General features: G+C 47.7%; 1 protein-coding gene across 3 annotated transcripts in view; it reads right to left on the bottom strand.

Annotated features, from left to right (window-relative positions):
* Positions 1–20,445, bottom strand: part of ANKRD27 (ankyrin repeat domain 27) — a 1,511,294-nt gene that overhangs the window by 1,174,861 nt on the left and 315,988 nt on the right. For all 3 annotated transcript variants that reach the window (XM_069635449.1, XM_069635447.1, XM_069635448.1), the window contains one exon: positions 12,973–13,094. In XM_069635449.1, coding sequence (XP_069491550.1) covers positions 12,973–13,094 — 122 coding nt within the window. The remainder of the gene's footprint in view (positions 1–12,972; positions 13,095–20,445) is intronic.

Here is a 20,445-nt window from a genome sequence, read left to right as displayed (position 1 = left end):
ATGAGACGAGTGCGTATGACCGGAGTAAATGCGGTTGCCGTGCTGCCCTGCCACGGCAACGTCTTTTGCAAGTACGCTGCATTTGTGACCCTCTTGCTCCTGAAGCCTGCTGCAGTGAAACTGGATCAATTCCTCCACCCGGAGCGGAGAAATCGCCACTGTCCCATTTGGGAATCATCGCTGTAACTCAAGAAGGGAAAGCCGCAGAGACGTCCTTTTTGTCGCGTTCGAACCTGCAACCCAAGTGGACTGAACAGACGAGGTTTGGGTGCAAGTGCGCCTGGGACCAGTGAGTACTTCCAACACTAACTGGTGGCCCCTGGCACCAAGGGCCCCTTGTACGCACGAGTGGCCACTGGGGTCCCTCTCCTTTCCACTGCTAGTGTGAACTAGCGACTCCATCCCGCTCTCTGGAACTGGCTCTGCCTTCAAGTGGAGGTCCTCACTAAATAGTGGGAACTTGTTCTTCATCACCTCATCCACCTGCCCGAGCTGCTAGAGACCCCTGAAGAGACCCTATTTTGTCCATTGGAACAACCTCGTGCGCTTGCATTGCCTGTACTATTGAGCATAAGGTTCCTCTCTTCTTAGGGCTTGGACTGCCTCTTAGTTAGGTGTGTTGACAATGTCGAAAGGGGCCTAAAGACTATCTGAACTGCCAGTTTCCTTCACCATCTAGGTTGATGACATATTTCGTGCATTTAACCCTTTGGACCCCAATGGTCTTGTATATACATTGTGTTGATAGTGTTGTGTTGGTTTACTTAGTGTTACTGCGATTCATTTGCTATGGACTATGTTACAAAGGCCTTGTAATAATTGTGTCTATATTTTTGATAGAACACCTGTCTGCTGTAATTTGTAAGTGTCCTTGCTTTGTGTGCTCATTGCAGGCTTTCAGTCACCCTCACCCCTCCTGAGACCTAGTCTTGACCGCCTGCCATAGCTACCTTGATTGGTCTGGCTTGTCCAGAGGTTACCCTGTTCCAATAAACTAGGCTGGCCTTCTGAACCTCTGCCCCTCCAGGTCAGAGTTCAGAAATCTATCTTAACAAATAGGCCATATGATACTGATGGGCAGCTTCAACATAGCCTGGTCCCACGACCTAGACAGGGACACGAGGAGATTGGCACACAGGGAATGGTGGCAACCAGAGTGCTGACGGACAGGTTAGACGCCCTGGGTGTTAGGGACGTCTGGAGGCTGTACACAGAGACAGGGAGGGCTTCACCCTTTTCTCCACGGTACATGGTTCACAATCTCGTACTGACTGTATTTGGGTCTCGGCTCCCCTTTTAGGTCAGGTGATAGATGTAGCAGTGGTCCCTCTTGACATAACAAAGCAATGGGCGCAAGGCAGCGCTGGATGGTACCAGGGGAACTGCTGAGGGATCCAATCATAAGGGAGACACTAGACAACAAGATCTGGGATTTTTATTTTACTTAAACGCAGCTGCAGACACGGGGGAGTACCAATTGGTACGCATTTAAAGCAACGCTCAGGTGAGAACTCATTGCATTAGGGAATATCAACAGGCAGTGGGCCAGCTCAATGTCCTTAGAACTAAGAAGGCCAGTGATTTTATGCCAATGCCAATAAGGCGGATAGGCTCCTGGCACGATTGTTGAGGGGTGCATCAGCCAGCAACACTATAATGGCAGTAACAGATGACTAAGTACTTCGGCACTCTCTCACAGAGGAGATTCAGGAAGTCTTTGGTCAATGTTATGGGGACCTATAGCGTTCGCAAACCCCGCCGGGGTTGTTGCAGGAGAACTTCCTGAATGGGGTCCAACTACCCAAACTGGGGGTCAAGGCTTGTCCCCTTGACCCCCAATAAATCACCTGGGCCAGACGGATATATCGCAGCTTTCTATAAAACATTTGGGTGAATCTTTATCCCCACCTAACAAGACTATATAATCACTTTCGGGATTCAGCCGCATCTCGGCGTCGATTGAGGAGATGAAAATTATTCGAATTTCTAAACCAAACAAGGACCTCACCAGGTGTAGCTCATACAAGACGATAGCATTAATTAATATAGATGCTAAAATCTATACCAAAATCTTAGCCAACAGATAGGAGGGGTATCTGCCGAACTTGATTCATCCGGACTAGTCGGGGGTTCGTGATGGGGCGACAAACGTTCAACAATATTAGGTGCACAGCACACCTGGTGGGGAAGACCCATAAGACAGCACTTCTGGCGGTCCTCCTTTCCCTTGATGCCGAGAAGGCTTTCGACCGTGTGGAATGCTCATTCATGTTTAAAGTGATGGAAAGGAAGGGACTGGGAGGGGACTTCATTCGAATGGTTCAGACGAATTACAACACTTCAATGGCATGGCTCTCAATCAATGGATATCTTTTCAGGAGTTTCAACCTAATGAGAGAGGCCCCGGCAGGGCTGTCCCCTATCTCCCCTGCTCTATGTTATATACTTCGAGCCTTTACTGCAGTTTCTGCAGGAATCTAACGAGGTATATGGGGATACCTTTCGGGGGAGTTCAACATAAAGCTGCAGCCTTTGCCGACATGTTGTTCACACTCATGAAGCCTGGGGAGTAGGCGGGGGCATTTAGGAGAACGCTATCTGAGTTTGGGGTGGTCCGAGGCCTGAGAATCAATGTGTCTAGGTCGGAATTGCTGAACCTCACAGTGAAGGGGAGAGAAGTGGAGGAACTGAAAGCTTTCTCGCCATTCATCTGGAGCCCAGGGGGATCTGTTACCTGGGAATTAATATAACATCTCAGCTCCCGGGATGGTACCTAGCCAACTACCATCCATAATGGCCTCCATAAAAGCGGACCTTAGCACATGGAAAGATTTAAGAATCTCTTGGTTGGCAGAGTTTCAGCAGTGAAGGTGGTCACGCTCCCTTGATTGCTCCATCTCTTTCAGGATCTGCCTTTAGCGGTGCCCACCAGCTTTTTCCTGGGACCTGGGTAAAATAACAGGTTCGTTTGTCTGGGAAGATAAGCGACCAGGACTCAACCATGGCCTCCTGATGTACCCTAGGATTAGGGAGGACTAGCATTTCCTAATTTCCAGCAATATTATGAGGCAACCCAGATCCGCATCATAAGGGAATGGCTCTCGGGAAGCAGGGGTAAGCTATGGGCAGCAACGGATCAGGCGCTGGCGAGATGGGAACACAGAGGTAATGTGGCTCCCGCGTCAACATAAGCCGCAGCACCTGTACCGGAGTTCTATGCCTAAGCTTGTGGCCGACACATGGGAGAACAGCTAAGAAATAGGAGATTACAATGTTTCTGTCCCAGTTTACCCAGCTGTATAACAATCCAGACATCTCACTGGGAATGGAACTGGGGGCTTTCACACAATGGCAAAAAGTGGGATGCCATGTAATTCGGGATATGTTTCAGGGCCTCATTATAAGATCCTTCCACGAGTGTAAACAATGTTTTGGGGTGGGTGAAAATCAATGGCTGCATTATTTCCAAATGAGGCACTCGCTGCTATGCTAGACCCAGTCATCAACAGGCAGCAACGCGCCTGTTCACTCAGCTTGAAAAATACCAACACATGATGGCGCAAGCGGCCTTATCCTGGGTCTTTACAAAATCTACATTGCAGCCAACCCCCATGCAGTGTGGCCATATATGGGGCACTGGGAGAGGAAAACTGGGAGGGAGCTGGATAAGAGCGATTGGCAAAGGCTGTGGTCAATGGTGCCCAAGGTGGTTAAGGCATCTTAACTACAGGAGTGGTGGCACAAACTGATTTGCAGGTGGCACTACATGCAGGTCCATCTCCACAGCATATAGCCTGAGTCAGCGAAGGCGTGTTGGATGGGATGCAGGGGGGATGGCTCTTAGTCCCATATATGGTGATATTGATATTTTATTTCTATCGCGCTCATACACAAGTGTTTCAGAGCGCAAAGCTTTCATGGTGGAGAGGCCCCAAAAATCAATCATCTTGGAAAGAAGTGCAGGAGGTTCATGTTGTAATTTTCGGGGAGGCTGCGAGGGTGCCCCTAGAGGAAGTGATAATAGGGGTGGATGGAGGGATATGGGGGCAGAACCAAGGGGTCAGAGGAAGGCCAGAACAGTGCTCACTTTGGTGGCAATGCTCCTTATAGCACAACGTTGAAAGGCAGCAGACATCCCCCACATTGTAAGACTGGCTATGGAAAATTTGGGAGTTTGTGGGCAACGTATGTGATGAACAATAACCTAGCACGCTTCAGTACAGACTGGGAACAAATCCCTGCCTTCTTCAAGGAAGACGTTGGAGCCCAATTGCCCTCAGCGCCTGAAACTGCTAGACTTATGTTAAGCCATTTGTTGAACTTCTCCTACTTTTCTTCCATGCTGTATGACTGTACTTTCTTGCGGAGCGGGAGGGAGAGGGGAACTGGTAAAGTGTTGTAAGATTGAGGATTTCCCCTCCCCGACCTTTTCCTCTATTTTTGAAAATGAATAGTTTAAAAATAGAAAGGAGGGACTACCAGGAGGTGTGTGGAGCCTGATCTGAGGATTCTGGTGGGGCAGTAGCGAGTGAGTTTATTTTGGAGGAATCCCGGTCCTTTCTTGTGAATTGTGCTGTGGGTAATGCACGTGGCTTTGAATGAGGCCAGTCGGCTGATGGGTCGCCAGTGGAGTGTTCCGAGAGCTGGGAGATGTGTTCGCTAGGGGGAGTGTGAGGAGGAGCCTTGCTGCTGAGTTTTGAATCCGTTTGGAGCTTTCTCAGTTGGTATGAAGGTGCACCTAAGTAGAGGGAGCTAAGAGTAGTCTAGGCGCAAGAGGATGATGGCCATGATTGCGGCAACTCTTTGGGGGTAGGAGAGATGAAAGATCTGCTTGTGAATGCAGAGGTGGAAGGTGCACAATCTGGAGACTGCATTGCTTTGACAGGAGAGGTTCAGGTCTGTGCTACAAGTGTTTTTGACTGAGGTGGGATGCAGTGGGCACTGGTCCTAATTAAAGCAGCCACAGCATGGGTTAGGTAAGGAGAGCTGTTTAGCCACAGATTAGACATTTGTTTTTTCCGGGGTTGATGATTGTTAGTCATCCAGAGATCAGGTCTGGGTGAGGAGGGGGAGTTGGGAATCTTGAGGATGATCTGGGTGTCATCAGCATCATTGTAACAGGTGAAATTTTGCGAGTGGATGGGCTTGGGGAGGGGTGAAAAGTAGATGTTGAAGAGGGCGGGAGAGAAATGATTAAGGAGTAGCCTTTGATCAATTTGATTCAAACCATCTTTAAAACAAATTAATGAGGGATGATGGTCAGACCTTGACACTGTGCCAGTTAAAGTAAGTTTTGGGGTTGTGGTGAAACAGCAGCTGTGTGGTGAGTAGTGCACAACCAAGTGCTACATAGATCTAGGAAAATAAAGGACAGTTATGTAATAGTTGGAATTCACTAACACCATCACGAAAAACCTTTGTATATGTATGAGAATTGGTAAAATATTATGGACTTATTCCAAATGATAATACACCCATCACAAAACTGATCTGTAGACAATATTAGTGGATGTTGGAGCGCATGTCTGGAATGAAACATTTGTATTCATCTTTAAAAACATGCTTCCTCCTCCCTCCCAGGTGTTCAAGATGAAAAATCAACTGGGTACCAGCAATGGCAATTCGTATCAGATATGCAAGACCTCTCATGTACTTTTTAAATAACAATGGGCTCAGGGAGGGGCCTTGTGGAATTCCACAAGTTATTTTTTCCGAAGACTCAAACACAGGAAAGGAATTATGGAACGAACTGAGATTGGCCGCAGAGATGCAGCTATTTAGGAAAATATTATAAATTCAACTTGGTGTGGTACCGTTAGACGACCAGCTGGAATCGGTCTTTCAGCTGACCAAGACCACTGGACTGTGGGAAACAAAAGAAGGGAAGTCTTATGCTTGCAGAGTATTCCGATTGCCTATCATACAATAAATTCAAGGTACAAGGCTGATGAGGAAATGAGAAACTCAGAAGACTGTATCCTGCTGCCCAGAAGACAAGAGCTAGACAAGCACTACAAGACCAGAAGGTTCAGGATGTGCCCAACACTGATGGCGTCTGATGAGGAAGTAAACCACTGGTGAAAGCTCCAGACCTACCAAAAGGGGTCCCAGAAGAGGAGTGGAGCTTGGAGAGCCGAATAAGAAAAAGCAGAATTTTACCACTTCAGGGAGAATCGACAGAAGAGATGCTGATGCAGAGTGACTGATCCAGAGAGGCAGAGCTGGTGAACACCAAGCTTAGAAGGATAATTTGCAAACCTGCAAATGCCAAAACAGCAAGTGTGCAGTGGCAAATGGAGAGGAGGGGGTATGAACGATCAAGGGATAATTAGATGAGCTTTTATCTTGATAGGTACAGTTTTGAACATTGGCTGAGACTTAAATGCTGCTGGTTGAGAGTCACAAGTTCCTTAGCGAACCAAGGCAACAGTCTAAGAAAGGGTCCAGGAAACAAGTAGACTTGACAACAAGGTGGCCACCTTACAACAAGTGGATCTCCCCATCTACACAGGAAGTAGTCAATGGCATTTCCTGTAGCTTCAGTTTGGCAGATGCCACTCTTGCGCCAGGGGCCGATACTGCTAATCACGGGCAGCTACTTCCTGTTATTCCTCACATGATACCACCCTGCCCTCTTGCTGGCTCACCCTTTGTATAGGGCTTTAAGGGTTTGTGTATCTGCATTAACCCTTTATATTGGCCGTGGCCTCCAGGGTTAAAGGTTTCAAGTAGGGCTTTGTTGTTGTTCCTCTTAACATATCTTTGAATATGTAAAATGGGAGCACTGCTGCGTTGGTTAATTTCATTATTCGGCTCATCCGGCTTTACAGGGGCTGTGCAGGGTCTGCAGCACTTTGGATTCACTCCAATAGCAGCCACAGGGTTTGCAGCATTCTGCACATTTACAGGAGTGGGAGGCAGGCTGCTGCTTCATCGCTGTATGACCGTGCGGTCCGTGGTTACGTTGTCTCACCTCTTCTCAGTGGGTATGGTTTAAGTTTCTTAATTATAACTATTGTGGTCTGGCATGGATTCACATGCTCATAAATATTCCCAGTCGTCACGCTGGGAATCCTCAGTAAAAGAAAAAACATTTTCACTTTCACTTCAAAACGTATTTCTCCTCTAATCAACAGTCGTCTCAGATTTGGAAAGCATGTAAAGTGGCAGTATGAACCAAGAAGAGCCACCGAGCGAAAGGAGGGAGGGTTTGCCACATAGAATTTCAAAGCACGAGCATCGTCCAGCGAATGCAAGGCCCTGTCTGCCGGCGATGACTGATTCGGAAAGAGGATAGGTAACACCAAAGGTTCGTTGAGGTGGAATTCTGACCGTACTTTTGGCATAAAGGTGGGGTGTATACGCAGTACCACCCATGAAGCGTGGAAAGTCAAATAAGGCTGCTTGCAAAACCGGGCCTGAATCTCCCTGGCCGAGGTGATAGCCACGAGGAAAGCAGTCTTCCACGAGAGAAACTTGTGCAGAGCCTGATGCATAGGTTAGAAGGACGCTCCCATGAGCTTAGTTAGCACAATATTGAGCTCCCAAGCCGGGACAAGAGCCTTCACCAGCGTAAAAGCCCTGAACAGCCGCTTGAGGAACTCCTTGACGAGCCTGTGAGACCACAGAAAAGGTCTGTCCCGCGACCTAGCGTACCTGGATTTTGCAGTGAGATGCACCTTGATAGAGGCATGAGCCAGTCCCGCTTTTGATAAGAAATGCAAGTATGGTAGAAGTTGGGGGGGCTGTGACACGCAGAGGAGTAATCTTCTAAGTCCAGCACCACACAGAGAAGCGTTTCCATTTATGTACGTTGACGATGCTCTGGCCCAGGCCAGGATGTCCTTACATTCTGCAGGTAAAGCATAACCTCCAAACTCTAGGGCTGTATGAGCCATGCCCTCCGGTTCAGAGACTCTGGGTCATGATGCAGAATCCCCCCCCCAGCACCCTTATCTGGCGAGAAAGTCCAGGGACAGCGCCAGCTGGATGGACGGGATGACTGACAGGTGTATTATGTCCAGATACCATACCTGCCTCGGACACGCCGGGGCGACGATTATCATCCTGCTGTGGCACTGTGAGTGTGTTAATCACGATCCGGGTCCCATTTGCCGAACAGCAGAGTTACCTGGTCCTTGCGAAGCCACCACTCTTGGCAAGAACGCAGTTCCCTGCTGAGCGAGTCTGCAATGGTATTTTTGAATCCCACCTGGTGAAACAGAACGTGGAACATGCCTTGACAAATGGCCCGCTGCCACAAGTCCTGCACCTCTTTGGATAGTGCCGGAGACTGGGTACCCCCGTTTCCGGATGTAGAACATGGTTGTGGTGTTGTCCGAGAAGATCCTCACCACTTTGTCCTTCAATGACAGCAGAAAAGACTTGAGGGCCTAGAACAGGGCCCAAAGCTCCAGGACGTTGATATGTAGGTCCCTTTTCTCTAGTTTCCGGAGGCCTCTGGCGTGCAACTGTCCGGTGTGGGCTTCCCACCCCTCTAGAGAGGCGTCCCTTGTGACAGTCTCCTAGTAATAAGGAACCTGAAACAGAGCTCCCTGGATGAGGTGCTGCTGCACACCCCACCACCATATCGCTATCAGAACTCTTCATTGAGGGCGATCTTGTCTGTAAAATTCCCTAGCACTTGTATCCATCTCGCATCCAGGAACTCCTGGAGAGGCCCCATGCGCAATCTGCAGAGGCGAACAAGGTTGATACAGGAGGACAACTTCCCCAGAAGCAACATGATGGATCGCTGTCTCGGGAGACGACGAGCGCTGCACCTTGCCTTGTATGGCTTTCACCCTCTCCTCCAAGGGGTACGGAAAGCATATCACCGTATTGAGTCACGCGCCCAGAAATATAGCGTCCGGGGATGGCTTCAAGCAAGACTTCAGATAGTTGATGGAGAACCCTAGCTCCGTCAGCAGATGTACAGTCTTGGCCATGTGTTCACTTGTCAGAGACTGTGAGCGGAACCACACCAACCAGTTGTCCAGCTAGGTGTGGATGCCTTGCAGATGAAGATGTGCTGCACCGGGCCCAGGCACTTCATAAACACATTCGGGCGGACTTCAGGCCGAAAGGCAGAGCCTTGGACTGGTAGTGCAGATCCTGAACTATGAATTGCAGGAACTTGCAGTGCTTTTGGTGAATGGGGATGTGGAAGTAGGTGTCCTCCAGGTCCAACAACGTCAGAAAATGTCCTTGTTCCAGCTGGCCGAGCAAGTGCTGCAACGTGACCATCAGGAACATTTGGGACTTTAAGTACTTGTTGAGATGACGTAGATCTAGAATCGGTCTCCGACCCCGTCTTTTTTTTTTTTAACTAGAAAGTATCTGGAATATACTTTAGAGACCAAGAGCCACTGGGGGATGGGCTCTATCACCCCTTTCCATAACATGTACGGCACCTCCTGCAGAAGCTGCGGCTCGTGTAGGTCTTGCCGCTGAATCGGAGGGATACAAGGACACCTGTGTTGGAACTCCAAGGTGTGCCCCTGTCCGAGAGCATCCAGCACCCATCTGTCTGTGGTGATTTTTTCCCCACGTGCCGACAAACCTTGCCAGCTGGCCTCCCACTGGGGTGCGTAAGTGGGCTCCCGGAGTCACGGCTGGTTCAGGCCTGCTTTGGGGGAGATGTTCCGCCCTGCGGGCGGTGCCACCGCTGACCTTCGCTGCCTTGCGAGCGTCCCGTGTACGCTTGAGTGGGAGAGCGTGAAGGCTTCCTGGAAATGGTACTATAAGCCTTTTCAAATCTTCCTGGCTTTCCTCTGGAGGAGCGAAAGGACGAGGATTGACGCTGTTGCAAAGTTCAGAGGCACTGTGCCGTCTCTGTGTCAGTCTTTCTTGCCTGCAAAGACTCGTCAACCACCTTTCCCAAGAGGTTCTCCCCATTGAAGGGCATATCCAGCACCTTAGTCTGAACATCCTGTCAGAATTTTTTTTTTGCCTTCAACCAAACTTGATGGCGTAGAGAGACCCCATTACCCATCTGGTGAAAACTGTGATGGCATGATCCCAGGCCACTTCCCCTTCATGAAAGAGATTCAGTGCCTCGACCTTCTCGTCTTCGGGCAGGAAGTCCAGTATAGTGCCCAGCTTGTACCAGAGTTCCCGGTCATAATAGGACAAAAATGGTTAGGGAGTTTGCTGCCTTTATGGTAGAGGCAGCCGTGTAAATTATCCTCTTGCCCATTGCATCCAGCTTCTTCCCCTCCTAGTCCGGAGGTACCATGGCTACCGATGAGTTTCACCAAGCATTTCCTAGCTCCGGCCACCACCGAATCCAGTGAGGTCTGAGACCTTAGGCACCGGTGAGTAGAATCAGACACCCTGTACTTCTTTTCCAATCTGTACCGCTTGGTCGGGCCATACTTGGATCTTACATTAGGGCTAGGCCCTCCTCCCAGATGTTTGTCCAGGAAGGGAATGGACATGGTCTTTCTCTTCGACTAGCTTTATTTGTACAGAAAACCCTCCTTAGGAACTAATTGAAACCGTTCTGAGGCCCTTGAGATGACCGAATGAAAAGATCCAACTTAATCCAGAGGGGAGGGCCCTTTGGGGCTTGTCCGCTTGCAGAGTCTCCCTGTCCGCTGCAATGAAATCGGTGTCCTCGTTGGTGCCAGCAGTCATGGTAGCTATGTCTGTGTCTGTGTCTGGATCCAGAGCTCCGGTAGGAGTCTTGTCGTAACAAGGTGGCGGTGGCAGCAGGGGTCGATGATGCCAAGGACCTGCATCTGCCCTTATACTTTCTCGTACGTAGGGGGTGGGGGTTAGGGAGTTTACCCTCAGAGGTTCTGGAGGTGCCGGTCCTGATAGCGGCATCCTTTGCTGGATTTCGGTGACCAGTGTGTGCAGGGTGGATAGAATGTTCAGAGACACGTCCCTAAGTCTAGGGGTAAACTGAGCCAGTGGAGTAGGATCCGGGCTAATGAGTCTCCTCTTCCGCACCTGGGACTGAGGTCCTCTCTCAGGTCTTCCCCCTCTGTGGTCTGAGCAGCACCCATTGGGCGGATCATTGTCCTTGTCAGTACTCAAGTAGATCTGTTCCAGTCTATCCTCAGTAGCCTGCCGGTCCACAAACCCGGGAGGCTCCACCGGTGGTCCCGTTTCCCTCGCCCTCTCAGGAGGCTGTTGGGTTGGAGCCTGGTCTTTCCCTGGCCGCGGTTCCTTCGCTGCTGCCTCTGTAGCCGTATCTCACCTTAGGGGCAAGGACACCCGCTTGGTGGCCACCACTTCTTTCCTGGACCCGCTGTCTTTTAGAGACGCAGTGGACGTTGTTGACTTAGACGACGACAGTGCTTGTGGCTGCCTTTGTTGATGGTGCAGTTGTCGACTCAGTTGACTTGGCCTTGGTTGAAGCCTTAGCTGGCTTTGACGAGTACTCCCCTGACTTTTCCTTCGTCGGACTATCCGTGGACACACTGGGTTTGGACGGGTTAGTGACTTTCTCTTTGAAGACGCTCCTTTCATTGACACGCTCACCATGGAGGATGAAGGTGATGGCAAACACCTTTTGTCCGAATCGGGACCTGCATCAGTGAGTAAACCCAGTAGAGCTAGCGAAGCGGAGCTTGGACTCTTGGACCCCCGTACGCGGGCCGTCCTTAAAGGATCTCAACCTCCTGCCAGTGGGGGAGAAAGGTCCTCGTACCAACCGGTCCTGAAGGAGGATTGACCCTGCCCTGAGGATACGTCCGAGGCCTTGCTCAACTTTAGCCAGACTGACGGTCTGCCATGTCAGTCTTTTTTGGATTTCTTCGAGAAACCAGGGCAAACCTTGCATCCATCCTCATCGTGGTCTGGATGCAGACAGTACAGCATTTATGGTGTAGATTTTTCGTGAAGACGTTTCTTAAACCACGCTTTGCGCAGAGTTTGAAGAGGCTGCAACCTGCCTTCTCCTCAGCCGTGCTGAAAGGGCACGAAGTAGGCCCCAAGGGCGGGCTTTCTTGAAACTTCAATGATCCGACGGTGGATGAAGATCTTTGCCGGTAGTGGAGCCCCGCTGCCAGTATCTATCCTTCGTCGAAGACGATAAAGCAAAAATTGGTCAAACTAACTATTTTGCCAAAGATTAATGAAAAAACAGGAAATTATATCGGAGAGCAACTTCAGGACTCCCAACACTGAAGCGTTCAGTAAAAATCTGAAGAATGCCACCGGGATGGAGCTCAGAGAGAGGACCGTCATTGGATGGAGCAGTATGACCCAGAGGACAGTGATTGGTTTAGTGGAGAAATAAAGTTTTAAAATGAAAGTGAAACCGTTTTTTCTTTTACCAAGGATTCCCAACATGACAACAGGGAATATACATGCGCATGTGAGTCCATGCCAGACCCCATGCTGGAGAAGTTTGGGAACAAGGATTGAGAATCTGCGATCTCCATGGGTACATGAACGAACATTGAATACACGTTTGATTTTCATGGTCTTGTCTGTGCCAGATTTGGCAGAGTCTGCAACTTATCCACCCATTTGCAAGTAGGGATTTTAACATCCCTGATGATACAATACTGTGCCTTGGTGGGATGGGTGAGCCTGCAGGATCCCGCGCCATCAATCCTAGCACCCAGACATGCCCAGTCTTTTGCAGCTCACCTCTCACATAAGGATGAACGTTTTCTCAAAATGCCACACATTTTTAATCTCAATTTGACAGATGGAGAACATTTTTTTCAGAACGGCATCCAAATATAACACTGTAAAATAACAGCTTTCAATTACATTGATGATCAATGCCATGAGACATGTAAAAGTATCTTCAAAAAAGCCAATGTAGGAATGCCTTTAAAAGGAGTTTATCTGCTCAAATATGTTATTTTCTTCATGACAATCTAATTCAATATTATTCGAATGCAATAACTGTGAAAGCCTCATTGAATTTCTTTTAGAATTAAATTTATATGCACTCCACCATTAAAAAATAAGATGAAACTGCTCCCAGCTGAATGCATGAACACAAACCTCTTTGACTTGGAGACTGCATAATATTTTGCACCACTTGCCGCAGACAAATCAGTTTTTGCTGTGGGGAAGTGCATTTGTTCAGTTGACTGAGTTCTCTCTTTGCACGTGGTATGTTAACACTGAAAGGGAAATATACAAATCCATTTAAATCATTTTCCAAAAGCACCATTTATTTTTTATATGTGCTTTATTCAACAAATTTGCCTTTAGCATAAGTATTCAAGTACAACTTTGTTCGATACACATGTTACATCCAGGATACCCATTTCATACAGTAAAACAAATACAACAGTCAAGAACAATAATAAACATAGTAGAAATCCATAATAACAAAATCAATTGCCCAATCAAAACTTTCCTACGGGACTAAGCACGGTATCCAAATCTTACCACAAAATAAGCATTAACGTTTTCAGTCAATTGACATAGTATTCAATCTTTTGCTGCACTATCAATACAGGTTTTCTTAAACAATGGAAGCAAATACAATCTTCTCAGGTCATTGTAACTCACAAAATAGCAAAAAATGATTAATTTTATCAGGACCTGAGCCATACAGGATTATCGTGTTTGCATCAACTTTTTAAAATGTATTTTATTATCTCTTAACGTTCGCAAAACAAGCAAAGTTTAAAAATCCTATGACCGAATATTGGGAAAAGCAAAGGAGAAATGTTTCCAGTTGGCAACATTGGTATAATCTTGCCCATTTTTTGATCCCCTTAGTAAAACATAGGGAAAAAGTGGGAAGAGAATGTTTATAACTAGTAAACATTCTATGCAGACACCTTTATAAAGGCAACAGTCCCTACAAGCCATTTTGTATGTGTAAAGGATTCCTCCAAACACAAATTGCATGGAGCTATATTTTGCTGTATTAAAATGAAACTTCGAAACAGTATGTTGCAGCACTGTTGCAAACCAATAACAAAAAATGAAAATCGCAAACATGGTTGTATCCTGTGGTATAAATTGCAATGTGTAATCCTATCATTTTTGCCATTTACAAATTGCAAGAATAATTCATGTTTTGTGAACTAATTCTGCCATTTTGCCCCCACACCATCAACAGGGTATATAAAATCAATAAGATTGAACCTCTTCCTACATTTCCGAGACAGATAGTATGTGTGTATTACAATATAAACTTTTTCATCGTTTTAATTGGCTGCTCCACAAGCTACACATTGGCTGGCTGACCATCACAGCAACAGTACATTACAGATAGCAGTGAAAGGACATGGTTGAGATTCTATGGGCTGTGACACAAATCTGGACTATTTTTCCCCCTTCTCCCCAGAGCGGAGGCCCCCTTTTGCAGCAAGGAAGGTGAGCCTGCTAAGCAACACCCCTCTTAGGGCTCTGGGCAAGTGGGATCTCACTCAGAGTGACTCCCCTCGTGGGGACAAGGACTCCCATTCTGATAAGGTACATGACAAAGAACATTATCTGCCATAACGCCACAGTCAAAGAAGGACAAACCCTTTTTGTTTGTGACAACGTACATAAATCAGGAACGAGGGGAACTACTATGCAGAGAAGAGTAAATCCTGTACAGAGGCGAGCCTCTGACAAGAAGACGTCCTGGAGGGGCGGAGCCACAGTAGACCACAGAGCCAGCGGTGGTGTGGAGAGCGAGCAAACTGCTAGCTGGATGCTGGAAGGCTGGTGTCCTGATCACCAGGGAAGCCAAGGTCATAAAAGAGACAGAGAAGCATGACCAAATGAAAATCATTGCTGAGACCAGACTGCAGAGAAATGCATTTGCTGCTGAGACGATCAACAGCAGGGAAGCAAACACGCCCGAGGAGAGAACACTATTAAGAGGTACAAACATTGATAATCAAGGCTAGGGAAGCAGACAAGGTTACAGGAGCCAGATAAACCTCAGCAGAGAGAGAGCAAGGCCAACAGAGGGCGATGGGGCTTTGAAGACCCCAGAGAATTAAGAGACCGTCAAGGCTGGGGAAGCGGATGAGGTTACGAGAGCCTCATAAACCCAAGGCGAGAGAAAGTCTGGCTATCATAAGTAAATAGGACTTTGGAGAGCCCTCAGAAACTGAGAGACTAACATGTGGGAAGCAAACGCTCCAAGAAGTAACGCTGTTGAGAGAGGCGGATAGTCACAGGGGTTACGGGAGCCCAGAAAAATGAACAGAAGATCAAACAAGCCTCCTATCAAAGGCCCATAAGGCTTTGGAGAGCCCAATGAAACTGAGAAACTAACTTCCGAAACTAGAGAAGCCACATGGGTTACGGGAGCCCGGAAAACCTCAACAAGCAGACAGCGTACCAAGGCCCTGTTAAAACAAGCAGGGCAGAGGGCCGGAGGACCTTGAGAAGTCCAAGAAACCAGGAATCGAAGGTTCAGAATTGAGAGGAGAGTGAATCAAGAGTTTGAATATTTACAATCGAGACAAGAACACTGTCAAGCACCAATGGGGGAAAATGGTGTAGTTGTGGAAATGAAACCTTGTTTTTCCTGAGGAAAAGTAAACCTTATGGAGTGGATGAAAAGTTAACCCACAATGCCTCAGGGCTTGGTTGCGCTTTACAAATAAAATAAATACAAATTACAAATACAAAACCCTCAGAGAGGTTGTGAACAGTGTTTTGTGACATCGATGAATTTATGAATCCCATGGACAAGAGATTCAAGTGATTGGACCAGGCAGAAGCCACAGACTGACACTATTGCTCCAGCCTCCTCTTTTGTTACATTTTCCTAAGTGGTAGGGCCAGTTAGACGTTAGGATTTGGACTAAGGATTGTTTTCTTTTGAGCACCATTATTTTTAGGTCATTAGTGTCAGACTTTGCGTGGAGAACCCGAAATTCCTTGGAAGCCAAGATGCATAGATTTTAGGCGCTACAGTGGAGACAGGAGGGACCAGGTTAATACATTCCTACAAAAAGGAAAAATGCCATAATTCACTTTCAGTTGTAATTAAGGTTCTTACCCAGAACACCCCAGAATGATTCAGGCCCTGAATAATTACCAAACACTAAATACCTAAATGAAGACTTGATACACGGGTTCCTGGTCACAAGAAACTGCGACCGTTGTGCGAACAGGGATTGTAATGCGTAAAGGAGCTTTATAGCCGGCATCCTGTATGTTTTCAGGATTAAAGGAAAGGACCTAAAAAGTCGAATGGAGCACACGCTCCATTCACTTAGGTCACATACTTTTGTACGAGGACACCCAACTCTCTTATGGACGCCGCCGGGGGTCTCGCAGCCGCCACGGTAGCTGGTACCATGTCAAAAAGGGACCAGGAGACCTGTCCTGTCCGCGGGGTCTTGCCGCAATAAAAGGTGAGAGCAGGGAGCAGGATTGTGGGCAAGCACTACTGATCCTACCAGTTATGTAAGGAACATCCCTCATAGTGATAGGGCTAGATAGGCGGTTTTTTCTTTTATTTTAATAAACACCCTTGAAAATTCCCCTCACTAGTCTGACTCCTCCTCCTCGTTTGCTAAAACTGGAATCATAAGAACTGAAGAAAGGCCTTTATTCTACTCCATGGAATGAGGGTTGTGGTCAGACATAGGAGGTGGACGAGAAGTTGTGGTTAAACACTTGTATTTTATTCAACTTAAGAAGAAGGCCTATTCCAAGCACTTGCTCTAAAAGATATCTCGGCCTGAGTGAAAAAGAAAGAAGAATAACTGGTGCTCATCAGTACGCCTTACAAAGCTAACTGTCCTCTGTCTCAAACACCTAATCTAACCCAAGTACTAACCCTACCACTAATATAAAGGACTAACAAAAGGTAGACCAGAACAGGTCTCTAAAGGATTTCTTCCTTAGCAGTCGAAATGATGGATGGCTTCCGACCCCCACAAAAGTTTCTCTGTAAGGCCTTGTGTCTGGCAGAACAGTTCAGAGTTCCAATACAATTGTCTTTCATGTCTGTCTCTTTCGCTTGTAGAAGAACAAGTCACTTACCCCTGGTAACGTTCCTCCCACGTATTCCTCATCTTCGATATTCGATATCCAGCTTCAGCTGTTTCGGAAACCTTTTTTCGACTCAATGTCCCTCGAATGCCTCCCTCTCGAGGACAATGTCATCAAAGACATATATAGCACGTGCAGCGTCCGTTGGCTTTACTTCCATTTTTACTTGCAGTAGAAATACTCACATAACTACAGGAATGACCGTACTCATCCTCGAAAAAACAAAAGCTGTAATAAAATAGGAAATTCTACTGTGGGGTAGGTTGGGAGGGCGATGAGGAATACGTGGGAGGAAAATCTAGTCGAAAGAATGTTACCAGGGTTAAGTAACTTGTTCTTCGAATGGATTGTGTCCTCCCACGTATTCCTCATCTTTTATAGACTACGAAGTTCCCATCCTGACCACCAGGGGAAGATTACAGGCAGTAATGTTTTGTGAATGTGTGAATAGTAGACCACTTTGCTGCTTCAAAAATACTTTTTATCGGTACACCCCTTTGCAAGGCTGTAGAGGTAGCCATGCCCCTGGTGATCCTTTCCTGTCAGTCTAACATTCTGAGATAGCTAGAATGATCCATCTGGACAAGGTCTGTTTAGTAACAGCCTGACCCCAGTTTGTGGTCCGCATAGCCAATGAAAATGTGATCATCAATGCAGAGTTTTGACAGTCTAGATATATAAAAAAAAAAGCTTAAAGCTCTGCGAGGGTCAAACCTATATAAACTCTCATCCTTTTTGCTAGGATGAGGTGGGGGAAAGAAAGAAGGTAAAACAATGGGAAATCAGAAATAATTTTGGGTAAGAATGAAGGCTTAACCCTCAGAACAACCATATCCTTATGGAAGATGGTAAAGGGTGGTTTGGTGAAAGTGCCTGCAACTCACTCACTCTACGGGCTGAAGTTAGAGCTACCAATAGAATGGTTTTAAAGGTTAACAACATTAAAGGACATGAGTGTAAGGGTTCAAAAGGTGCACACATTAGGAATTTTGATTAAAGTCCCAAACTGGAACCTGGAAAGGAGATGGGGTGGGGGACACACATTGGTGAGCCCCTTTAGAAATTGTGTCACCAATGGAATCTTGACATATGAATATTCTTCTGACAAGCGCTTAAAGATGGATAGTGCCACCAAATAGCCCTTAATAGTTCCAACCTGGAGCCCCAGTTTTAACACTTCTGGTGTCTTGTATAGCAAGGGGTCTACATTCTTTTCCCTGCACCAGTTGCAGAATTTGACAGATGTTTGTGCTTTTTCTTTTCCACTCTTTCCTCTTTTTAATTTTCTTGTTTCGATAATTCAGATGGGATATCCGTCTCATTAGAGATTACACCAAATCAAGTGTTAAAAATTATAGGTAATGTTTTAATCCACACTCCTATTTTGAAGTTACACAGAAGTGATTTTTTAGGCAGAAACAAAGACACAGCAGTCAAAAAATTGCATTTAGCCTATGCATTTCAGTGTTAAACACCATCTTCAGGGCTGTGTAAACTTTTAATAAAGTGTTCATAATTCAAAAATGATACATACCAAAGGGGGCGTGGCCAGCCGGCGACCGATGAAGACGTGAGCCCGTGGAGCTCCCGAAGCCGCCAGCTACATCCTGAAATATCCTATGAATTTGGGCAAATATAGCCCTAAAAAAGTTCCTCAAGGGTGGCGGAAACCCAGTAGGAACGATATCTGCAACTGGTGCTAATTCCGAAGCGTCAATCCCGAGATATCGGCAGTTGGAGAGAGAGAGGCGGTCGGCGCCAAGACGAAATTAAAATGGCCGACGGCGACACATCATAGTCCCACGGGCGCTGCCTCCCACGGAAGCCGAAGAGTAGTAGCGCCAACCTCCGCTGGGGGAAGTCACCAGCCCTGACTATCGTAGCTGACCGAAAAGAGCAATCACCTCCCCGCTCCCCGGGGCCCTCGCTGGGCTAGCTATCCTCCGGAAGACATCCCGGCTACGCCGAGGCCTACGACACCAGCGTATCTTGGGAGACCAGCACTACAGGCCTAAGCTGAGCGGGCACTCCAATCTCTTGTAGAGCGCCTGCCGCCAACAGCAGCGACCGCTGCGACGACGAAAAGAACCGGAAAGCGGCACGCGGCAAAACCGGTAAGGAGAGGGGGAAGGAAGGGAGGCGACCTCCTGAGACACCGAAGCACAGCAGACGGCACCCCGGGTTGTCCGCCCGCCAGCCCGTCTCCACCCCCCCCACCCCTACTACGAAGAACAGCCAGGGGGAACGCACGTGCATTATTCTCCCCACACACCAGAAATGGGCAAAGAAAGGCTTAGAAGAACTGGAACCCAGAACACAATGGAGCAATATACAACGTCTGCCCCGACACCTGTGGCTCAGAACAGAACTGCCGAAGCACCAGAGCCCGAGGACGACATATCCCTTAGAGACGTGATGAACGCTATCTCCAATTCTCGATCCGCCATGGAAGTCAAAATGGATAGCATTTGCACAGAGGTCTCCCTGCTGCGCCATGATCTGCAGAAACTATCATCCCGTACAGGGGAGGCGGAAACGCGCATATCAGTGGCGGAGGACACTATAAGAAGCATGGGTCAACAAGTGAATGCCGCACTAGACCGCATTAAGACACTGGAAGAGAGGGTGGAAGAAGGAGAAGGCCGATCGAGAAGGAATAATATCCGAATCCTCGGCCTGCCGGAGAAAGAAGAAGGACCCAGCATGGAGCTGTTCCTCGAACAATGGTTCGCCGATCTATTCGCTCCCAAAACCCTCTCAAACTTTTTCTCAATCGAACGGGCACACCGGATACCGACTGGCAGACCAATTCCCGGAGCACCACCACGAGCGGTGATAGCCAAGATCCTAAATTACAGGGACCGAGATGCGATTCTCCACATGGCAAGGACGAAAGGGGCCATGACATATAACGGCTCCAGGATAGCCCTCTTCCCTGACTTTACCAAAGAAGTACAAAGAGCAAGGCAATCCTTTGACACTCTCAAAAAGCGACTTCAAGGGCTGAATGTGAAATACGGCTTGCTATTCCCAGCTCAGCTGAAAATCTACCACAAAGGCACTACTGTGCACTTCACGGATCCAAAAGAGGCATGGAGCTGGGCGGAACGCAATCTAGAAGGCGAGTGGGGCCCATGGAGACGGCAGGAAAATCGAAGAAACAGACCTCGACCAAATAGGCCGCCAAATGAACCGCCACAGCAACAAATGGAAGAATTACCACAAAATGCCGATGAGTAAACATGACCGACAGATCGTTGCATGTAACGCTCTCCGCAGCTGAACAATCGGAGGCACAAGCTGGAACAAATACTACACAGAATGGCTGGCACCACGCAAGCCACCCCCCCGATTGCAACCGAAACAGAACGAAACTTGCAATCACCCGCCGTGGTACCTCCAACCCACGGCGCCCAATACAATATCCAGACTCTCCACTACGGCGCCTCCAACGCCACAGTGACTAGAGACACCCCAAGTTCAACGGTTTGATTAAGTTTGGTTGTGTGG

This window comes from Ambystoma mexicanum, chromosome 1q, assembly GCF_040938575.1.
Source record: "Ambystoma mexicanum isolate Mex_15411 chromosome 1q, UKY_AmexF1_1, whole genome shotgun sequence".
Taxonomy (NCBI): Eukaryota; Metazoa; Chordata; class Amphibia; order Caudata; family Ambystomatidae; genus Ambystoma; species Ambystoma mexicanum.
The sequence above is the reverse complement of the archived record's forward strand: the minus strand, read 5'-3'. Positions and strand labels throughout refer to the sequence as shown.